Source organism: Dromiciops gliroides, chromosome 3 (assembly GCF_019393635.1).
Source record: "Dromiciops gliroides isolate mDroGli1 chromosome 3, mDroGli1.pri, whole genome shotgun sequence".
NCBI lineage: Eukaryota > Metazoa > Chordata > Mammalia > Microbiotheria > Microbiotheriidae > Dromiciops > Dromiciops gliroides.
The window spans coordinates 618,203,412-618,222,515 of NC_057863.1; the positions used below are offsets into that span (position 1 = coordinate 618,203,412).

At 48.2% G+C, this 19,104-nt stretch overlaps 1 protein-coding gene across 6 annotated transcripts in view; it reads right to left on the reverse strand.

Moving 5' to 3' along the window:
* SZRD1 (SUZ RNA binding domain containing 1) overlaps positions 1-18,283 on the reverse strand; it is a 32,017-nt gene extending 13,734 nt beyond the window's left edge. For 2 of the 6 annotated variants that reach the window (XM_043994798.1, XM_043994797.1), the window contains exon 1: positions 17,382-17,487. In XM_043994798.1, the coding sequence (XP_043850733.1) occupies positions 17,382-17,432 (51 nt within the window). In that variant the 5' untranslated portion in view covers positions 17,433-17,487. Of the gene's footprint in view, positions 1-17,381; positions 17,488-18,247 lie in introns of those variants that run through there. The other 4 variants (XM_043994799.1, XM_043994805.1, XM_043994806.1 and 1 more) reach the window with 4 other exon arrangements.
* Positions 18,284-19,104: the final 821 nt, after the last annotated feature.

Consider the following 19,104-nt stretch of genomic DNA (forward strand, 5'->3'; position numbering starts at 1 on the left):
TACTACTTCCTATAAAAATAGATTATACAGGGGCAGCTAGGTGGTGAAGTGGATAAAGCACTGGCCCTGGATTCAAATCTGGACTCAAGACACTTGACACTTACTAGCTGTGTGACCCTGAGCAAGTCACTTAATCCTCATTGCCCTGCCCCCCCAAACAATAAAACCTTTGTAAACTTTAAAAAAAAAATAGATTATACATTTCAGGGACTGAGAGATGCAGGATTAAAAGGCTCCCTGGTTTCGAAAGAAAGAAAAGATGTCCAAGGGACTAAGTGCCAATCCCAAGATGCCATACGGCCAAGACACAACCAGGCAGTGATGACTTCACTTAAACTGGATGGTTACAGGAAGCTGCTGCTGCTGCAGGTGAGCCTGTGTCAGATGGCTTCATCCAGGGTACTGAGGAGGCCAAAGGACCGGCATCCTTGGTGCCAATCCATTTCACAAAGTACAGCACCGTCAAATGCTGACTGTAAACCAGCTTTTCAACAACTCCACTGGCCCCATTTTCTTGTAGTTCAATGTTGGGGAAAAGATGCAGGCCCTTACAAAGACCTGACCACAGAGAGGCTGGTACTCCTCCCTCAGAGGATCTTGTTAGCCCATCACAACTAGGGGGAAGGGACAGAGGAAATTTGAGAAGGGGAGAGAGAGCCAGGTGGCAGTCCCCTATATTTTCTAAAACGAACAGGGGAGTTCCAGCCTGTTCTCGGAGCTTTACATTACCCTCCTCTGGCAAGTGGGGGGTAATGAGGCAGGGCTAAGCAGGATATTTTCAGAGGAGAATCTCATAGAACACACCTGAACTTTGCTGAGATCCCTCACACAGCCCAAATTTAGTCCTGGGCTTTGCACGTCCAATCACTGTGTTTTATCAAGTTGCCCAAGGGTGAGCACAATCAGGAAATACATTCACAAGAGACTGATTGTAAAACCAGAATACTTCTTTATTAAAATACAAAAAGGGGGCAGCTAGGTGGTGCAGTGAATAGAGCACCGGCCCTGGAATCAGGAGGACCTGAGTTCAAATCCAACCTTAGACACTTGATACTTACTAGCTGTGTGGCCTTGGGCAAGTCACTTAACCCCAATTGCCTCACCAAAAAACCCCACAAAAAACCAAACCAAAACCACAACAACAACAAAAAAAAACAACAACAAAATACAAAAAAGGATTTGTACCTTTACAACGACTAACATCCATGTATCCACCAGTTAGGGAACCCCCTTCCCATTAGCATCAAGGCACCTTGTGAATCAGAGGGCTGCTTGGTAAGCAATGACTGTGAGAGAAATAGCTCTATGGGATATTTCACCCAAACTAAGGTGACCTGATGACCTATTGCTACTCTAATACAAAGTATACCTTTCAGCTCACTGGATTACTGTATTCATTTCTGCTAGAAACAGTGGTTCTCTTCTCCAGGATCCTGCAGGATAATGAACCAATTCTCACTTTAAAAGTATGCAGAGTCATTAAAGGGCCTAAGAAGCCCATGTCATACCAGTCGGAAAAACGCTGTTTACAATCTATCTGGACAAACGATCCCTCAGATTCTGCTCGAAATGTTCCCGATCGGGACTTTATGTCCTGACACAGTCTCGTCTAGTTTGGAGCAGCTCTCATTTTTCCCCAGTTTCCTCTATTGAGACAAAAAGCTACCTATTGGTATGAAGCAGCAATCCTTTGCACAGCTAACTTCATATATTGCTGCCGGCCATCATTTCCCCAGATGGCTGTGGTTCCTGGCTCTAGTCTGTCCTGTCAACAAGTCGTGCCCAAGTTTCTTTTTCCAATACCCCTTACAAGCCACTGCAAGCTACTACCACCCCAACATAGCCTGGTAGAGAACAGGAGACTGTAGCTTCTTCTACATGAAAGTGATGTCTGTAGGATAAGATTGTAGGCAGGATGGGCACCAGTGACTTAGAAAATGCCCCAGGCTCATCAGCAAGAGAATTAGCAGTATGTCTAGGGTGTGTCACTTGGGGGGGATTTTTCCACAAATGGTTAATCTCTTACATGAGTTGATCCTGGGGAGCTTCTATTTCAGAGGATATTTTCTGACTTCTCTCCCAATTTTAAGGGTCTACCATATAATTTCTTTAAGTACCAAACTCCCCATCATCCGCCTTAGCTGTCTCCTGGGTACTGAATCTGGCTACTAGAAACAGCAAAGGTACAGATCATTAATTTCCTGCTCTCGTACCTATGATGATGACCACTGGGATAGATCAGAAAAGACAAACCCTCCAAACTCAGTTAAAAGTACAGCGATGGGGCAGCTAGGTGGCGCCGTGGATAAGGTACCAGCCTTGGATTCAGGAGGACCTGAGTTCAAACCCAGCCTCAGACACTTACTAGCTGTGTGACCCTGTGCAAGTCACTTAACCCCCATTGCCCTGGGGGGGAAAAAAGTACAGCTAATTTCTTTCTGAATCTGGAAGGCCAATCACAATTAGCACCTCTTTAGAGAATGGTTTTCAGGAGGGGAAAAAAAACAAAAAACATTCAAATCTCAGCTGAAGAGTTTTTATTCTGGAACTGTTTGCCAAGCTCATCACTCTTCCGGTGGATCCGGTGCATTTCTAGCCTGCGGGCAATGATGCCAACCCTCAACATCACTTAGAGAAGGCACCAGCTTTTCCACCAGGTCCCTACCCATTTATCTCACCCCACAAATCTAGAAGAAAACCTGGTTCGGCCTAAATAGGGCACATGATTGCTGGAGCTCCTTGGATTCATTACTAAGTAACAAGGCCTGTTTCCTGGCCAGGCAAAACCCAGGCTAATTCATTCAGTTTTTAAAAGGGTTTCTTGCCCTTTTAAAAGTACATCGATTAGCAGCCCTCATGTCCAGATGGGCATCCTGAAGAGACCTGATTTCCAAATAGTCAAGCTGGTGGGAAAGGCCTCATCCTGCTCAGCTTTAAGGCCCCTGGTTGACTTCCTTTGCTTCTCTCATTATGTTATTAGCAGGCTTGGCTCAAGGGCCCCACAGCTCAACTCCCCAGCCCGAGGAGTTACTCCAGGGAATACTTCCTCAAGTTGCTCTTAGGGAAGCTAGGTTCCCCCAGGCCTGCCCCCCCCCCAACAGAAGCCACAGTCAAAGAGTGTGGGAGAAGCAAACACAGTCTGAGCATCCCAAGTACATGCTACAGCAATCAATCCCCCAGAGTTATTACATTAAAAGGAGAGGATCTGGAGTGCAAAGAGAGGCTTTCAATCTCAACATTCTGCCCTCCTCAGCAGACCTGAGGAATCTGAGGCCCAAAGAATGAAGTCAGTTGGCTCAAGGTCACTCACACAAGCAGTAAAGCCCAAGGATAGGGCTGAAAACCTTGTCTACAGCCACTCGCTGGCCACCTTGTGGTGAACTGTTCACAAAGTGATGCCACTTAGTACCCAAAGACCAGGGAGCAAAGGGGAAGCAAAGCCCTAAGGTGATAGATACACCTTCACAGTTCAGTCCCAGTCGGCCAGTCAACGTTTAAGCCAGCTGGCTGGTTCTCCTGAGTCTGACCTTCCCCAGCTGCCTGAGCCAGTGTCCCGCCAATAGTCCCACCACCAGGGACTCTGGGCCTGTTCCTATAGGATGACACAGCTGGAAGGGATCTCAGAAAGTGCTGGGGGTGATGTCTGTACTTCCCCTTACTTCCTCCCACATACCTGTGCCTAGGAACCCCCCCCCCACTTCAATCAGGCCCAGGGTCTAGTTCCAAAGCTCCTCCGAGTCGGTCCTTTCTGCTCTTTTCCTCTGCTTCAATGCTACCAAAGTAAGGCAGGTGTAGGCTTGGGCAGGTAAGAGAAAGGGGGTGCAGATGAGAAAGACTAGTTATTTCCTAAATCTGTCCCAGGAGGAGTCTGAGAACAATATTCTTTCACCTCAAATCAGCCACAAGGATTTGCATTTGGAAGTCTATTTGCAATCATTTTAGCAGCAACTCCATTTTTATTGGTACTAACAGGCCTCCCACGTTGGTTGCTGGAGAGAAAACCCAAGTATAACTAGTGTCTGACTTGTCAGGAGCTGGGTGGCATGCATCCACAAGGAATGAAAAATACAGCCCCTGGCATTCTGTTTCGTTTTATTTTGCAGGGCAATGAGGGTTAAGTGACTTGCCCAGGGTCACACAGCTACTAAGTGTCAAGTGCCTGAGGCTGGATTTGAACTCAGGTCCTACTGAATCCAGGGCCGGTGCTTTCTCCACTGCGCCCCCTAGCTGCCCATGCCCCTGACATTCTAAAGAAACAAGGAATCTGCTATGATGGGAAAACCCAGAATCACCCCTCTTCCTTCAGTTCTTCTCCTCAGAGTTGCTCCAAGAATTTCCTGATCCCTGCTCAAGAAGGGAAGACTATTTGGGATCGGTAATCCACAGTTCGACAATAACCTCTGAGCCACTGCTTTGCCTGGTGGGGTAGAGGGCCAGAGCCAAATCCCAGAACTAGGGCAAAGCTCCCCACACCTCTCAGTTAAACACCCTCAGCCCAGCCAGAAGCAGCATCCAAAAAGCCAAGAACGACCCTCCTCCCAGTTTAAAGTTTGGAGATGAAGTGCTCTCTCTCAGAGAAAGCTGACGACGGTGCGCCATCTTCCTGGCCACCTTTGCCACTTGGGGACACTGTTGAGGATCATGTCCTTCACAAAGCACTGTCAAATCAGAACTCGAGAGCTAGAAGGACCCTCCGAGACCATCTAGTGCCTAACTTCTTACACTGTGGGGCATGACCCCACACCAATAAAAGGTTACATATCTCGGGGCTCAGGTGAAAAGAGGTGAGTGGAAAAAGTTTAAGGAGCCCTGATCTAGTCCAAGCCCTAATGGCACAAAGGGCTGCTCACCATCTGCTAGAAGGTCTCCAATGAAGAGGAAGCTCCTGCCTGCAGAGGCAGGCCAATCCACTTCCGGGAAAAGCTCAGGTTTATTTCAGGTCTTTCCTTCCACCAAGCCCAGATCTGTCTCATTGCTCCTAGTTCTGTCCTCTAGGGCTAAACAGACAGCCCTCATGGTCTCTTCCTCCTCCTCCAGGTTAAATATCCAAAGTTTCTCCCAGGGATCCTCAGACAACATGAACTCCAGACCCTCCAGCTACAAAGTTTTCGTACCTGTGACCTTATCAAAAGAGGCAGGGAGGTCAGCCTTACTGAGGAAGACATCTTAGCTGTCCTGGATGTTCACTAAACTCTGCCTTTAATGATAGGTTTTCTAAAATTGTGCCAGGAATGGAGGTCAAGGGCACTGGTCTGGAGTTCACTGACCCCTTCTCTACAGTTTTGGACAATCCAAGCCACATCACGCCTCTCCCAAGCCCACAGCACTTCTCAGATTCTCCACAAAGCCAGGTCTCTCAACTCTCTTTCACTGATAATTCCTACGTAGTATCAATTCCCTATTGGCCATTTTATTTCTTTCTATCCCTTCCAGTCCAAAGGTTGTTTTCCTTGGCAGAGTAAGATCTGCTGTGGATGATGGGCTCACAGTCCAACCGGAGCAGTGACCCTTAAGCTTCCCTCGACAGCCTCATCACACTCATACATCCACAGGGCCTCCTGACACCCCTCTGACCCACCCAAACCCTGCTTCCATCGGCCCAGCTGGCTGAGGGGATTCCTGTGAATCCACATCAGTCTCTTTAGGCAATTCTACCTTTTCCTTTTCTTTTCCTCTTTATGGCTTTAATCCCTCCCGCTCTGATCTTTTCTGCGGAACTTTAGGTCATGGGACCCTGGCTTCCCTCTCCTCAATTCCAATCCTAAAATGGGAATACTTCCTGACCCTAGTACACAGACTTGGGGCCCTCTCATCGAATCTCAGCGATACCCAGTACATCCCCTTTGGCTCCTTGATTTCCTTTGTCTTGCTTGGCATCTGTACCTGGTGCCCTCTGTCTAGAGAGATGAGGCCATGGATTTTGTCTCATGGGAACTTCTAGGCACCCCTGCTGCTACTCTTTGCACAGTACCATCACTCCCGATGGTATTTGGCTTGGTAGGGAGGCACAAACAGGCTTCCATTTCAAGAAAAGTAGTTATCTCTGCCTGAGACATTTTTTCTAAACTAAACCATACAGTACCTTGAAGAACACCTGATTCAACTTCCCTCCTCCCTCATTTACAAATGAAGAAACTGAATTCAGTGACTGATTTAATGTTCCTAATCCTCTTCTCTCTCCACCTGACAGATGCTGGGAGCCAACAGCCAGGTGAAGCCCGGGCACCTGTCACAGGGTAAAGCACTTGGGGAGAGGCCCAGGTCATTTCAATATGGCAGACCCTCCTCCAAACAAGGAAACACTTGGGACTAGACCTGGGGTTGCTCCAGACTTGTAGAGCCAAACAGATACAGGGAGACTGCAAAGGCACAATACCTCAACCAGGGGCAACCCACAAGATTCATATCAAAAAGCACAGAATCTGCCACACGCACATCAAAAACACCGTGTGCCTCCCAGAGAGAACAGATGGGGAAGATGTTGGGCCATTTCTGGTTCTTCCCCCCTGTCAGTGGCAATGGTGGGCAGAGCTTTGTTGGGTAGGGGAAACACAACAGGCAGCCGAAACACCTTGGAAGAAATACACAAAATGAAGGCCAGACCTATTCAAGTGAAATGTAAGTTCAGGTGAGCGGCCAAGTAGTTCAGAGGTTCTCGACTTGATTGAACAGACTAAACAGAGAAGGTTCTGTTTCTGCCCAAAGGAGTGAGGTCCCAGTGCTGCACCTGCAGAGCGACAGTAGGAAAGAAGACCGCTTTTTGTTTTTTGATGGGAACTTAAGCAAAGAAAGCCATCATTTCACTGGTATTACAGCACCACTGTCATCCAGTAGTTATGAGCAGATGTTTGCAGGAAAACCTAGCAAGCCCTTCTCCAGGTTGCAGTTTTAATTGTTTTTAAAGAAACAGGCAGCCAGTTCCAAGAAAGAGCAAGATTTCACCTGTGGATTCTAATGCATTTAACTTGTCAATCCTCTGGTCAGAGGAAGACAGAAGTAAACCCAACCTTCCCAAGGGAGGGTGGGCAGACCATTCCAGTGTTGGTCTTAGCTAAGGGCTGGTGGCTGAGGCCTGTGAAGTCAGTGCTCACTCAATGAGACCTCCTCAGAGGCTGTAGGAAAAGAAGAGGCAGAGGGATATCAAAAATATCCTTGAACCATCGGGGAAGCCAAGCTGGAGGACAGAGAATGGCTCTTTGCAGGCCATGGAAGAGCAGCTGTCCCATGAGAGCCTTGTCCTTTCCCAGAGACAGGCCCCCACTTCGCCTTTTTTGAGGGTCCTGGTTGAAAAGGCAGCGATGAGCAGCGTGTATTCCTCATTCCTCTTTCAAGGGAATGCCTGCTATTTCCTGTGTTGTGCGGAGGCTTCCTCGACTCAGGAAATGGTTCCCTCGTTTACAAGGGGGAAAAGGATGATGGGACCTAGAGACTGTTTTATTGCCATGGACTACAATTTCTGGTGAAGGCGCTATTCTGTATTAACAGTGTCAGCCTTCCCATTCCAATCAACACTCAGCAAGTGCCTGGTACTGGAGAGAGCTGGGCATCACAAGCCCTGCGACTCTGAAGGGAAACTCAATGAAGTCCAAAGGAAGGGTCTTTCACTTGAGTGGTACAAGGTGTGGGAGTGAGGAAAAGTTTCCCAGAGGAAGTGACAATGCCAAGGAGGTCGAAATCCACTCCAGCAGAGGGGACAGAGAAGACTCTACAGGGGTTTGGAACAGAAGTTTCCGCTAGAATGTGGAGAGCCTTGAATCTGAAATCACTTTTATTTAATTTGGTCACAGGAAACCAGAGAAGGTTTCTGAGCAGAAGAGTGATGGGATTCCAGTGATATATTTGGAAGTGAATGTCGGTCCGGAGAGGAGAACAAAGCAGAGGTGGGAAGACAGGTCAGGAGGCTATTAGCACCACCTGGACGAGGGCCTGAAGTAGGGTGGCAGCAGTGTGGCTGGAAAGGAGGGGTCACATGGAAAAGATATTGATATTGCTGTCAGAGAATGAAGACAAACATTCCACTAACAACTAAACGTTGAAAAAGTGCTTTCCTCCCACAAGAAACAGAGCTAATGTTGAAATTCAGGACACATGGGAGTTAAATCGCTTGCTCTTTCGGTATTTTAACCACAGATTCCTCCCGGGGAAACAAAACAAGCAAGTCAGGAGTTGTCCTGGCAAGAATCAAGTGCTGGGCAAGGAACCTCAGCCAGGCCAGCCAGTGGGTCTGAGCTAAGAACAGAAGCTTCCTGAAGGCAGGGGCTGCCCTTCAGTCTCAGTCTCTGGCTGGGGGGGGGGGGGGGGGGGGGAGAAGAATTGCTTGAGGACTAAAAAAACGCCAGGCATGAAGGAGCTGCAAAGTTTCAGGGAAAGCCACAGCAGGGAACCTTCCCCTTCCTGACTTCACCAGGGTGGGTTTGGGGAAAAGAAGTCCAAGTCTTTCTTGCTTGAGGAAAAGCAGCTTCTGCCTCAGCAGCGCCCTCTTGGGGTGGGAACGACCCCCTCAGTCAGGCTCCAGAGAGCAGGGAAGAGAGTCTGAGAGTTACCAAGGAAAAACTCATCTCTTGCTCACTTTCAGAGGGGGTTGGAGGGAGAAGAGGAAACACCCCACATACCTCCTCCCAGACACTCACAGATATACAGAGTCCCCACAACTCACAACTAAGTCTAGTGAGGTCTGATTTAGGCAATTTTACAAAAAGCACCCAGTGAGGGTCCCATGTGCTATCAAAGACTCAGCCCACAGAGAAAGGACCAAAGTGGCAACAGGAGGAGCTGGGCAGACAGAGGGCAATTTTCTCGTTTTTTGTTTGTTTTTCTTTTTCTTTTTCTTTAGTGAGGCAATTGGGGTTAAGTGACTTGCCCAGGGTCACACAGCTAGTAAGTGTTAAGTGTCTGAGGCCGGATTTGAACTCAAGTACTCCTGACTCCAGGGCTGGTGCTCTATCCACTGTGCCACCTAGCTGCCCCAGAGGGCAATTTTCTAAAGCACAATCACAACAGCAAGTAAAGGCAGAGAGAGAAGGCAATAGCTGCATAGCCCTCGGCTGATCTAGAGACATCTACCCATAGATCAGTCCCAAATAAAGGGCTTGTGCTTTTAATTGATCGATAACTGACATTTCTACAGCATCTTTAAATGTACAAACTGTTACATGCAATAGGACACATTGTATTAGACCCATCAGACACACTGTATTAGACAGAACGGGCCAGAGAGTATAACTTGCACAGCCACATCGCTGGAAGTGGGTTTTGGACTCCAAAGTCACCATCGAATTTCCCAAGACACTGGGCACCATGAAGCTTCCTTTAAGGCCTCCTCTTCCTTCTCCACGGGGAGTGAGCAAGCATTTGTTAAACACTTACCATGTTGGGGGCACAGAAAGGCACCAACAATCCCTGCACTGAAGGAGCTCCCAGCCTAACGGAGACATCAGCCTTCAAACTAGGCCTGAGCACTCTCAGGCACGAGACAGAGACAGGGCAGACTGGAGGTGACTCGAGGCCCCTGGCAGAAGGCTGCCACTGAGCTGGGTGTAGAAGAAAGGAAGCCCGTGCAGGGCCCAAGAGGCAGGGGGGAGACCGTCAGCCGGAGCCACTCTGCACAGCTATTCCTGGTGTACCCCCGCTCTTCTGGACAATGGCCTCTAGCTTTCCTTCCCAGCCCCCGTGGACCCTTCACTACTGAGAGCTCCTTCCGGTATATGGGGGGGGACTCAGCAGGTTTGCATGTGGGGCTAGACAAGAGATCACCAAGGCCCTTTTCCATTTCTAAAACCTGGGATCTTTGGGGCTATGAGTTCCAAAGCTGCCACAAATGTTCGCTGCCCTGACACAATGACCAGTCTCTTCTCTCTACAAGGGAAAAGCAAAGAGGAGGGTCCTCATGCATAAAGAGGGCTTGGGAAAATGCAAACCTGGGGTTTTTACTCCAGAAAACCATCTTGGATTCACTTTTTCCCTGAGGAGAACTCTTTCCATTAGCTACAATGCTATCATCTGCACTGGAAAACAGGCAAGGACACAGAGAGCCGGCAAAGAAATCTACACACTTGGATGTAAGTCAGGAAGTCTGCCTTCCACTCCAGGCTGTGGTTTATAATCTGTGTGATTCTGGAGCCTTTCCCTAGGATAAACCTTAACTTTTTGCTTCTCTGAAATGGAAATGCCCTAGAGCTCTCAGTGAACTTTACTCTGGTGCAATCTAAAGGTGAGCTATCAGGATTGCCTATCAGGGTCTGGGGGAGTTGGATGCTTCCTCCCAAAGCCAGAAGGCCCATCTCTCACTAGCCCTACTTGGGAAAGGTTCTTGGGACTTTACAACTATCTCTCAAATGGTCTCGAGCTGAGCTGGCTGGCTTGGCATGACTAAGTGACCCAAATGGGAATTTCAGTCTAGATCTCTCTAACATCTGTAAACTAGCTTCAAAAACAAAAGAAATCAAGCTCAACACTGACTTGACTTGTTTCCCCAGTCACAAAGATTACTCCCAAATATCAAATGCTGTTTGTGTATAGGACAGAGATTAGCATAGGCCAACAAAGGCAATGCAAAGCGTTTACAACAAGGACTCAATCTCATGTTTTCATACCCTCAGTCAACAGTCCCTGCCCCCCACCAGTCTCTTTTTAAAAAGCATTTCCTTGGTAATGAGAGGCCATAGTCCTTAAAAATCCATTTGATTAAGGATGTGGCATCTTGGGGGAAAAGTTTTAGGATAAATTTATAAGGGATAAAATTAGCTATGGCTCACGTGCAAACCAGTCCACCAACAGAAGTTCTCAAAACCAGTCTCCCAGTGTCCAAATATAATTTCCATTTCTCACTGAAATACTACTTGCACTCTGACTGATCTCACAGGGCCACTGTAACAAAGTGTTCTGTAAACTCTGAAAAGCAACAGCTTAAAGGTAAGCCACTGCCTGATATTTAAGGAGCATTCCAAAGGCCCAGAAAACAGACTTGGATATGCTGAGGTGGCCAAGGTAGACATTTCAGGTTAATGCCCTACCTACTTTTTGGGATAGGGTAACTAGAAGAGAAAAAGGGAGTATAATAGCAAAAAAACCCCAACCAAACAAACAAAAAATGAAACATGGCGACCACCAACACCCCTCTCCCCAAATTCTTCAACTTTCTTTTTTTTTGATGAAAATGCAACAGATATCATGCTTTTTATTACGATAGAAACTGTAGTCTGAAAGAATTATTAAGGCCAGGGGTACTGACAATCATTAAATATTATAATTTCAAGGAAATTTAGAAGCACTTTTGTCCAGAACTAGCATCCCTTTTACAAATTACCCAACATGTCGTTGTCTACATTTTCTTTTTTTCTCAGTGAGGCACTTACTAGCTGTGTGATCCTGAGCAAGTCACTTAACCCCAAGTGCCTCACCAAAAAAAAAAAAAGTTAAAAGATTTTTATTTAGTGTTGAGTTCCAAATTCTATCCCTCCCCCCTCCCTTCCTAAGGGGGCAAGTAATCACACAGAGGGTGTACATGTGCAATTATGTAAAACATCATATTAGTCATTTTATATAAGAAATCTTGAATAAAGAAAAATGAAAGTGAAGAATAGCATGCTTTCGAGTCTGTGTTCAATCTTTGGAGGTGGATAGTATGCTTTATCATTAGTCCTTTGGGATTGTCTTGGATCATTGTATTGCCCGAGAATAGTCAAGTCATTTCAGTTCATTCAACAATACTGCTGTCACTATGTACAACTTCTGGTTCTGCTCATTTCACTATGCAAGTGAAGTAACAACAGGTCCAGTATAAGTTTATGTAAGTCTTTCTGTGGGGCAGCTTGGTGGCAAAGTGGATAGAGCACTGGAGTCAAAAAGACCCAAGTTCAAATCTCAGACACTTACTAGCTGTGTGACTCTGGATGAGTCACTTAACCCCAACTTCCTTAAACATCTGGGGCCACCACCAGTCTTCCTGATATGTATCTTGTCACCAAACCTAGATGGCTCAGGAGAATCCAATTCACTGCAAGTCATGACATCACCTCCCAATGTCATCATCCCCTTCCAGAATAAAGGACAAAAGTCTTTCCAGGCCTTTCTGAAATTATCCTGCTTCTCCGTCTCAACTTTTAAGGGAAATGTCATGAATTCAAACATCAGACTAGGTTTGACCCTCTAATTTACAATGTAGTTTAGAATTTCAAGGTGTTGCTCCTTTTAATTCCTCTGCAGCCTGCTTTCAGGACATTTCATTGATACATAGTATGAAAAAGGACCTGGGTTTCAAATGTGAAAATTATGACCACTCACCCTAAGACCGCCCCCCTCATCCTCTTACTGATTCCTTGGGGCTGATGGATGGCACACATTTACTGAAGGTAAGCTGGAGCAGACAGCAAAGAATTTTGGGTTGAGTACCTACTAACTTGAGCAAGTCACCTAACCCCTCTTGGCCTCAGTTTCCTTCCTTGTAAAATGAGGGGAGATATGGGGGCAGATAGATGGCACAGTGGATATAGAGCACGGGCCCTGGAGTCAGGAGTACCTGAGTTCAAATCCAGGCTCAGACACTTAACACTTACTGGCTGTGTGACCCTGAGCAAGTCACTTAACCCCAATTGCCTCACCAAAAAAAAAAAAAAAAAAGATGAGGGAGGATAGATTGTTTTATCTCATATTTATTCTAGGTCTATATCTATGACCCTCTGACTAAATTGCTTCAATCCTAGAAAAACCAAATCGGTTACACCCACCGGGAGGACTGTCACAATAATAACCGTGGACTAGGAATATTCAGAGATCTTTTATAAAAGTGTTGAGGATCAATGTCGGCTCCAGAAGCAACAAGATGAAAGAGAAGGGATTGTTTAAATAGAATAAAATGGGGAGGAAAAAGAGGCGCAATAACAAGTATTTGAAGGTCTGAAGTGTTGAGAAGGATCACTGGTCCTCAGACCAGAACGATGGGTCCAGTCCACAAAACGAATTTGGGGGGAGGGGTGAGCATTGGATGGACTCCTGAAATATCTGGCTGGAGATTCAAACAGAGTCAAAAGACAAGCCCTCAGGGAGCTCCCAATCTAGAGACAATACTCGCCTCCTCAGAGGCTTGCAGTGTGGCTCAAATGGAAATATGCATATCATGCCACAAACTTGAAAGCACTAAGCAAGGGTTAATTATTGTTATTATTATTACCTGCTACCTATTCTATGGGTCAGCCGCTAGGAGACAATCAAACATTAGAGGGTAAAAATAGAAAGAAGAATAATTAGCCAACCTCCAAGGCCCAAGGAAGTGGAGGGGCCAACCACCACATCTTAACTCCCTTATCTAGGCAAAATGTCCCCAGGGTAAGCTCTCCCTCCCTCACCGAGCCAGGCCTACCCCCACAAGTTCCAAACCAGGGTGTGATACAATCCAATGTGATAACCATTAATTGAGTTCCTCCCGCATAAGTCATCACGTAGGGCACATAAAGATTAAAGGGAAAGGAAATGACTTTTTGGCAGCGTCATACATGGTGTCAAGGAGGCCGGCCAGGCTCCAAGTCAGAAAGCCCAGGTTAGATTCCGCCATTCACCGCCCGTGTCACCATCTCCCCGGCCCCATCTTCTTCATCTGGAAGACGAGGGAGTTAGACCAGGCATCTCTCAAAGGTCCTCTTTGAGCTGTGAATCTAAAACCCTCTAGTTGTGCACTGTCCTTCACCACAGGGAAGCTTGAAGAACCTTAAAATGGGAGCTAGTACAAGGATATGTTTTGGGAGGTGGACAGACTAACGCAAACACTAGGAAAACAAGTCCAATGGGATACCCTACTAATGAAGCATCATTGCCAACATCATTTTATAGGAAGGACGGACTTTGCATATCTTGTGCCAAGGATGTCAGGGCAAAGGAGACTATGTTACAGTCTTGCTGTTACCTTCAGATGTACAAAGACTAGGAATTTAAGCTGAAATAAGACTTTATTATGAGGCATTTAGATGGCAAATTGTATAGAATGCTGGCCTGGAGTCAGAAAGACTCATCTTCCGGAGTTCAAATCTGACCTCAGACACCTCCTAGTAGTGTGACCCTGGGCAAGACACTTAACTCTGTTTACCTCAATTTCCTCATCTGTAAAATGAAGGGGAAAAGAAAACGGCAAACCACTCCAGCAGCTCTACCAAGAAACTGCAAATGGGGTCTAGAAGCATTTAGACACAACCAAAAGAGAAAAAAATCCAGACTGAACTGAAGATCTAATTGTAAGAGGAAAGAACACTGAATTGGGTGTCTGAGGATCTGGATTTGAATTCAGGCTGTTCTGAAATTATGTGATCTTGGGCAAGTAATTTAACCTCTCCAAGTCTCAGTTTCTTTGCTTACCACCAGGGGGCTGGCCTTCGATCAGCTCCTAAGGTCCCTTCCAGGACTGAAGTCTACCTAATTAGGCATTTTAACAGAGTTTTCTAGCAGAGTGGGGTATAGAACCCGGAGTGAAGGAGAGCTCCCGGAGAGCAGGGAATAGCTTTGACCGTCCGTAGGGAAGTGACTGGTAGGCAGTAGTCGCCTAACTAATGTTTATTGATATTGGTTCACCTTTAGCACCTGACACTGAATGATTGTACAATCTCAGGCAAGTCAGTTTTTCTCTGCAGCCCGGTTTCCTCCTTGGTAGAATGAGTGCCTCAATCTCTTAAGGTCAAAAGTTTCAACTGCCTAAGTTGTGAAGAATCCAATTTCTTCTTTTCCAATCTAAGAAAATTCTCCAAAGTACCTCCTCCACCATCAGATGACAAAAAGCATGGAAATAAATGTGAAAGTAAGAATGTTTTAAGTACCCAAGTGCTACCAAGGTACTTTGTTGGGTATGGGAATACAGACTTAAAAAAAAAATTCCTCTATGCCCAAAGGGCTATGGGACTGTGCATACCCTTTGACCCAGTAATACCACTATTAGGTCTTTTCCCCAAAGAGATCATAAAAAGGGAAAAGTACCCATATGTACAGAAATATTTATAGCAGCTCTTTTTGTGATGGCAAGGAATTGGAAATTGAGGGGTTGCCCATCAATTGGGGAATGGCTGAATAAGCTGTGGTATATGAATGTAATGGAATACTATTGTGCTGTAAGAAACTGTGAGCAGGTGGATTTCAGAGAAACCTGGAAGGACTTGCATGAACTGATGATGAGTGAGATGAGCAGAACCAGGAGAACACTGTACACAGTATCAACAACATTGTGTGTGGACGAACTGTGATAGACTTGCTCCTTCTCAGCAATACAATGGCCCAAGATAGTTTCCAAAGGACTCATGATGGAAAATGCTCTCTAAATCCAGGAAAAAAAGAGAACTGTTTAATCTAGATGCAGATCGAACCATACTATTTCTATTGTTTTTCTTTTTTGAGGTTTTTCCTTTTTGCTCCTATTCTTCTCTCATAACATGCAAAAATGTGTTTAATGTGATTGTACATATAAAACTTATATCAGATTGCTTGCTGTCTTGGGGAGGGGAGGGAGAAAAATTTGAAACTAGAAATCTTATAAAAACAAATGTTGAAAACGATCTCTAAATGTAACTGGAAAATAATAAAATATTTATATGGAAACAAACAAAAAAGTTCCTGTCCTCTTGAGGAGCTTACGATTCTATTGGGGAATATGACAGATTCCAGAGTAAACGCTACCATTAATCTTGGCCCAAAAAATTTCTCTCTGGGCCTCAGTTTTCCCACTAGTTAGAAGAGAAAGGTTGGGTTAGATTTCGAAGTTCTAATAGTCTACTGATTCTATGAGTCATTCCAACTCCAGGTGTTGATTTTTCTAGGAAGTGAGGTAATCAATGAGGACATAAGTGGAATATTTCATTGATTCGAATAAATTGGTAGTAAATAGAAAAAGAAAAACCCCGCATTCGGGGAAAATCTGAAATTCCTAGCACAAAGTAACAGCACACAAGACACAGGATGCCAATCCTTTACCCCAAATCAACAAGTCAATAAGCATTTGTTAAGCTCTCACTAGGAGCCCCCCAGTCGCTAAGCTGGGGAATCCCCCACAAACACAAAAGATCTGCGCCGAGTCGCCTCCAGGCAGTTTATTCAACAAGTCCCCAGGACTAGCCATCAGGAGAAGAGGAGAGCGGTGGGTAGAAAGCTCCGGGTGGGCCGTCCGTCCTACGGACAAGTAGGAAGCCACGTTTCCACCACCAGGCCCGGCCACGCAAAGCAAAGGATTCTCTAGCTCGTCCCCACCCAGCTCTCCCGGGCCCGGCAAAGATACACTTTTTCAAGCGGAGAAACACATAAACCATCAGCTCTTATCGAGAGCCTACCGTGTGCTAGGCGCTGGGAGCACAATCAGTGCCTGGCCTTAGGCGGGCGCCTCCGCCATGGGGGGGGGGGGGGGAAGGAAACCCCTTCCTCCCCACCTAGCCCAGGGTCTGCCAAACTCCCAGCCGCGACCAAGAATTGAGGCAGCAGGCTCTTCCTTCAAGTTCAAGGGCTGGCGAGCATCCCCGGCAGGCTTCGGACGCGCACCGCAAACTAACTACCGGAATCCAAGCCTCCCCTTCCCCCCGTACCACCCGCCCTGGGGAGGGCCAACCGCAAACTAAACTTGGCAGCCCCTCCCCCCCCCCGTCCCCAAGTCGGGCTTCCGGACCCCCTCCCCCCCCCCCCGGCCCGGGGAGGCCCCGCCACATCCCGAGCGCGGGCACTTCCCGTCCACGCCCCGACCCCGCCACCGCCTCCAGGCAGCCCAAGCCCGGAGGGCAGAGGCGCCCCGAGCCTCGGGGGCCGCGAGCACGCGGTGCTGCCCACACGGGAGGCGCATTTACCGAGCTCCCCCCTCCCGGAGCCTGGCCACGGAAGGGGGCCCCCCCAAAGTCCCACTGTGTCACCCCTACACACCCACACTCACACGCTCTGGAAGCGGGTCCCCAGCCCGGGGCGCAGCGGCCTGGACAGGACTCAGTTTCCACTCCCGCGTCCCAGCGCCTCAACGCCAGGGCCACGGAGCGTGCCCGGCCGCCCACGTTGCCCCACGGCGGGGCAGGGCAGGGCCCACCAAGTTTAAAATGGTGCCTTGCGGGGTAGGGCGGGAGCCTCAGGGGCAGCCCGGGCTCCAAAGAGAAAAAGGGGAGAGCCTCGGCAGGCAGGGCAGCCCCCCGAGGGTCGGCAGGGCCCCGCACGCCCGGGGGGCGCCCCGAGAGAGGCGGCGAGGGAAAGGGAGTGCGGCCCCTTTAAGAGGCCTTCAAGGAGCTCAGGGGCCCGGGGCCTCTTCTCCAGCCCCGGCCCGGCGTGGGGGGGGGACCCTTCCCCGGGGAGAACCATCCTCCCCCCCCCAACCCGGTCCCCCGAGGCTCCCCCTCGCGCCAGGTCCCGCCCGGCCCAGCCCCGGGCCGGCGGCTCCTCCTTACCCCACTGTCGGCCGCCTCCTCCCAGCTCTCAGCGACCTCCTCATCTTCCATCTTACTCGCCGCTTCCCCCCCCGCGCCTGCGCCTTGCGCCCAGCACCCCCCGCGCTGGCGGCGCGCCTCCGCCACGGGCGCGGGCGCGCACGGCATCTCTGGCCTCCGAGGCCCCGTCTCCGCCCCCGGCCACGCCCCCACCCCAGGCCCCGCTCATTCAGCTCCCGGAAGAGGTCCCGGGACAGCGTGCACGCGTCGCTACCGGCGGACATATAGAGGAAGGGCAGCGAAGTTTCCGAGGCGCCATCTTTCTTAAGGGTAAGCGGCCGTAGTACGGGGCGGCAAAAGCAAAGTCCAGAAAGCTAAGAGCTGAGAGTGTGGGCAAATGACTCTCGTGGCACCATGTTGTCTAAGGGTGGCAAAGTCCAAAGAACTTTTCGACTGTGTTTGAAGCGCTTGGCATAGTGGATAGTCAGCAAACAAGCATTCTCAAGCACCTAGCCTGTACTCTAAAGAAAGGTCAAAGATAGCCCCTGCCCTCAAGTAGCTTAAAATCTAATGGAGGAGCGAATATGCAAACATCTATGTACACACAAGCCATAAACAGGATAAATAGGAAATAATCAACAAAGAGAAGGCAGTGGAAAGAACAAGGGTTGGAAAATTTGAGGAGAGCGTTCTAGGTTTGCGGGATAGCCAGCCAGAGAAAAAAGCCAGATCACTTCAGCTCTGAGACTCACACCTCCTCAGCATCCCTGGCTCCCAGGGGACCTCTTCCCTCTGATTAGAGAGGGTGGAGGGAGGACGTCGGGGAGCCCCTCCCAAATCCCCCATTTGAGGAAGGGGCTCGGGGTAGCCGCCTCATCATTGCCCACCTGGCTGCGTTCCCTGGACATCATCATTTTCTCCAGAAACTCATCTTCCGGCTAGAAGAAATTAACTCTGAAACTCACGCCCCCTCAGCACCTCCTGCCCTTGCGCCGCCGCCTCCCCTCCAATGGAGAAGGTATAAGATGGACAGTGGAGAGCTCCTCCCAGATCCTCCTTTTAAGGAAGGGCCCAGGGCAACCGTCTCTTCATTTCCGCCCCCCCCCCCCCCCATAGTTCCTCACCTGGAAACTTCACCAGGCAGTTATTTGTATTCCCAGTACTTACTTAGCAAAGTGCTAGGCACGTAGTAAGCACTTAATAAATGCTAGCTACTGACTGACTTAAGAAGGGGAAACTGAAGAGCTTTGAATATCAGAGGATTTTATACTTGTTCCTGGAGGTGACAGGGAGTTTTTTTTTTTAATTTTTTTTAGTGAGGCAATTGGGGTTAAGTGACTTGCCCAGGGTCACACAGTGTTATGTGTCTGAGGTCAGATTTGAACTCAGGTCCTCCTGACTCCAGGGCCGGTGCTCTATCCACCTAGCTGCCCCTGACAGGGAGTTTATTGAGTAGTTGGGAGGGGGGAAGGGGGGTGGCAGGGGAAATGTAATAGGGGGCCAGGGAAAAGATTGATATGATCAGACCTTTCTTTGGGAAAATTACTTTGGGGCAGCTAGATGGGGCAGTGGATAGAGCACTGGCCCTGGATTCAGGAGTTCCTGAGTTCAAATCCGGCCTCAGACACTTAACACTTACTAGCTGTGTGACCCTGGGCAAGTCACTTAACCCCAATTGCCCCACCAAAAAAAAGAAAAGAAAAGAAAATTACTTTGGCCACTAAATAAAGGATGGAGATTTGAA